This window comes from Macrotis lagotis, chromosome 1 (assembly GCF_037893015.1).
Source record: "Macrotis lagotis isolate mMagLag1 chromosome 1, bilby.v1.9.chrom.fasta, whole genome shotgun sequence".
NCBI lineage: Eukaryota > Metazoa > Chordata > Mammalia > Peramelemorphia > Peramelidae > Macrotis > Macrotis lagotis.
The window spans coordinates 928,253,911-928,256,605 of NC_133658.1; the positions used below are offsets into that span (position 1 = coordinate 928,253,911).

Consider the following 2,695-nt stretch of genomic DNA (forward strand, 5'->3'; position numbering starts at 1 on the left):
TTAAATCTGTGGACTTTTTCTACCACAGACAGTGTTGTAGTACCTGAGGATCTGTGAGTCACTGTGGATCAGCACAAAGGGGCTAATCATTGGAAAACAGGAAGCCAAAAGGGCAGAGCTATGCACCAGCCAGGGACTGGGTGTCCTTGAATGCATATATGCCGTGAAGATGGAATTGAGTAAGTAAAAAGTGACAAAGGTGCTCACCAGCAGTAGGATCATTTGGGTGGCTCTGGTCTCAGGGAAGACTCTAGGGGAAAAGCTGGCGGTGTGAACCTGCTGAACCCTCTTGTGGTGCTTGTGCAGGAGATAAACCTTGTAGCCACTGGTAAAGCAAATAAAGGTCAGAGATGCAACATCAGGGAGGGAGAACATAACTGCTTGGATAGAGGTTATATCAGTACCAATATTAACAGAGCAGTATCCATACTCTATTGTTTTTGAGCTGTTTCTGGTATTCCTTGGTCCTTTAAGTTTCTTAAGAATACCAATATTTTGTAGCGTGTGGAATACCCAGCAGATAAGAATAGAGGGGAGAATGTATTTTGGGACTCTGGCCTTAAGCTTTGACCATCTGGGGTTGTGGGGACTTATGATGATGGCCTGAAAACCACTAAGGATGCAAGTTATGCTGAGGGAAAGCTCCCGACCAACTCTGTGAAGGTAGAAGACAATTTTGCAGCCAATGTCATCCAGAAGATTCTTTAGACCCAAAACTGTCAATCCCTGAAGAACACCCTTGGAGAGAAGCACTAAGGAGTTGGCTATGGCCAACTGGATGAAAATCAGATCTATGGGCCTCAGGTTCTGGCCAGTGAAGAAGAGGAAACTGAAGAGATAAATTAGGAAAAAGTTTCCCTGAATCCCAATTCCTGTCTGGGAGAAGAAGGCAACACCCAGGAGCATATCCATAGCAACCGTATTCTTGGTGTCCTTCCAAGAAGAATTTCAGTCTGAGCCTGTGGGTATGAGAGAGAAACACAAGATCTTTACCACCATCCTTACATATTGATCACCCATTGTCACCCAAAAATACTCATGAAAGGGCCCCTTCCATGCCACAGGTAAAGACTCCAAATTCAATTTACACTCTTGTTTGCTTGTGGTCATTTAATGCTATTTACAAATTTTTGGAATAGTATATCATTTATTTTTTTAAGCTAAGGTTATAGGTTCTGTTTCATGGTCTGTATTTGTACTAAAGATCAAGAAAAAGTGATAGGTATTTTGTTCTAGGCTTAGATTTCTGCTCTCCCCAAGTTCACTTATGGAAACTTGCCTTAGATTGATAGTTCTTTTGGCTCAATAAAATTTCCTTTTTGAATCTTTTCTTAGAGCTGGCTGACCCATTGACCTTGCCAATTCTCTTTGAACTTATAGGCCCTAAAATCCCTTAGACCTTTTCTAGAGACACGCCTTTCTTTCTAGCACACTTGCTTCATATCTCCCTTATATAGTTTTAGATCCCATTGCATTTAATTTATTCTGATTAGATTCAATACAATGAGTTAAAAAAGAGCATGACAGGTTAGAAAAGTGCACTAAATCTAATAAAGTGAGATTTGAAAGGAAAAAAATGTGTAGCTCATGGGAATCCAATCCTCTATAAGCCACCTTTTCCCAAAAGCTACCCAAGATTTGTAATGGGGATTAGAATTCACACAAAGCTATGGTTCATGAGTCTCCAGTAGAGTTCAATGGATAGATTAGTTTTTTTGGTATTATTTTTTTCAATTACTTGTAAAATTAGTTTTCAGCATTCATTTTCATGAGATGTTGAGTTCCCAATTTTTCTTCCTCCTTCCTTCCCTCCCCCACCCCCAGTCAATCAGATATAAGTTGTACATGGTACAGTCATGTGAAACATATCTCCATATTACTCATGTCCTGAAAGAGGAATCAGGACTAAAGGGAAAACCAGGAAAAAAAGAAAAAAATTTTAAAAATGAAATCAGTATATTAGTATATTTCAATCTGCATTCAGCCTCCATATTTCTTTAGCTTGGTGTTGGCAGTTTCAATTACAAGTCTTTTCAGAATTGCCTTTGATCACTGAATTGCTGAGAGCAGTCAAATGCATCATAGTTGACCATCACACAATGTTACTCTTACTGTGTACAATATTTTCCTGGTTCTGCTTAATTCATTAAGCATCAGTCCAATGTAAGTCTTTCTAGTTTTATCTGAAGTCTTCCTTCTCATGATTCCTCACAGAATAATAGTATTCAAGAGCATTCATATGCCACAACTTGTTCAGCCATTCTCCAAATTTAATGGGGGAAATCACCCTATTTCCAGTTCTTTGCCATGAAAAATATTTTTGCCCCTGTGCAAATGCCCTGTTTCCATTTTTGATGATCTCTTTCAGATATAGACCTAGGAGTGGTATTTCTGGATCAAAGAGTATACATAGTTTTATAGCCCTTTGGGAACAGTTCAAACTGCTCACCAGAATGACTGAATCAGTTCACAACTCCACCAACATTGTATTAGTGTCCCAGTTTTCCCACATTCTCTCCAACATTAATTATTCTCCTTTTTTTGTCATATTGACCACTCTGATAGGTGTGAGGTGGTACCTCAGAGTTGTTTTAATTTGAATTTCTGTAATCAATAATGATTGAGAGCATTTTTCGTATGATTATAAATAGCTTTAATTTATTCATCTGCAAACTGCCTCTTTACATCCTTTGGT

At 38.7% G+C, this 2,695-nt stretch overlaps 1 protein-coding gene across 1 annotated transcript; it reads right to left on the reverse strand.

Annotated features, from left to right (window-relative positions):
- LOC141510194 (vomeronasal type-1 receptor 1-like) lies at positions 1–912 on the reverse strand. The gene has a single exon (XM_074220230.1). The coding sequence runs from the start codon at positions 910–912 to the stop codon at positions 1–3; it is 912 nt and encodes a 303-aa protein (XP_074076331.1).
- Positions 913–2,695: the final 1,783 nt, after the last annotated feature.

Coding starts and splice junctions, on each gene's coding strand:
- LOC141510194 (XM_074220230.1), bottom strand. CDS start 912: ATGGATATGCTCCTGGGTGTTGCCTTCTTCTCCCAGACAGGAATTGGG.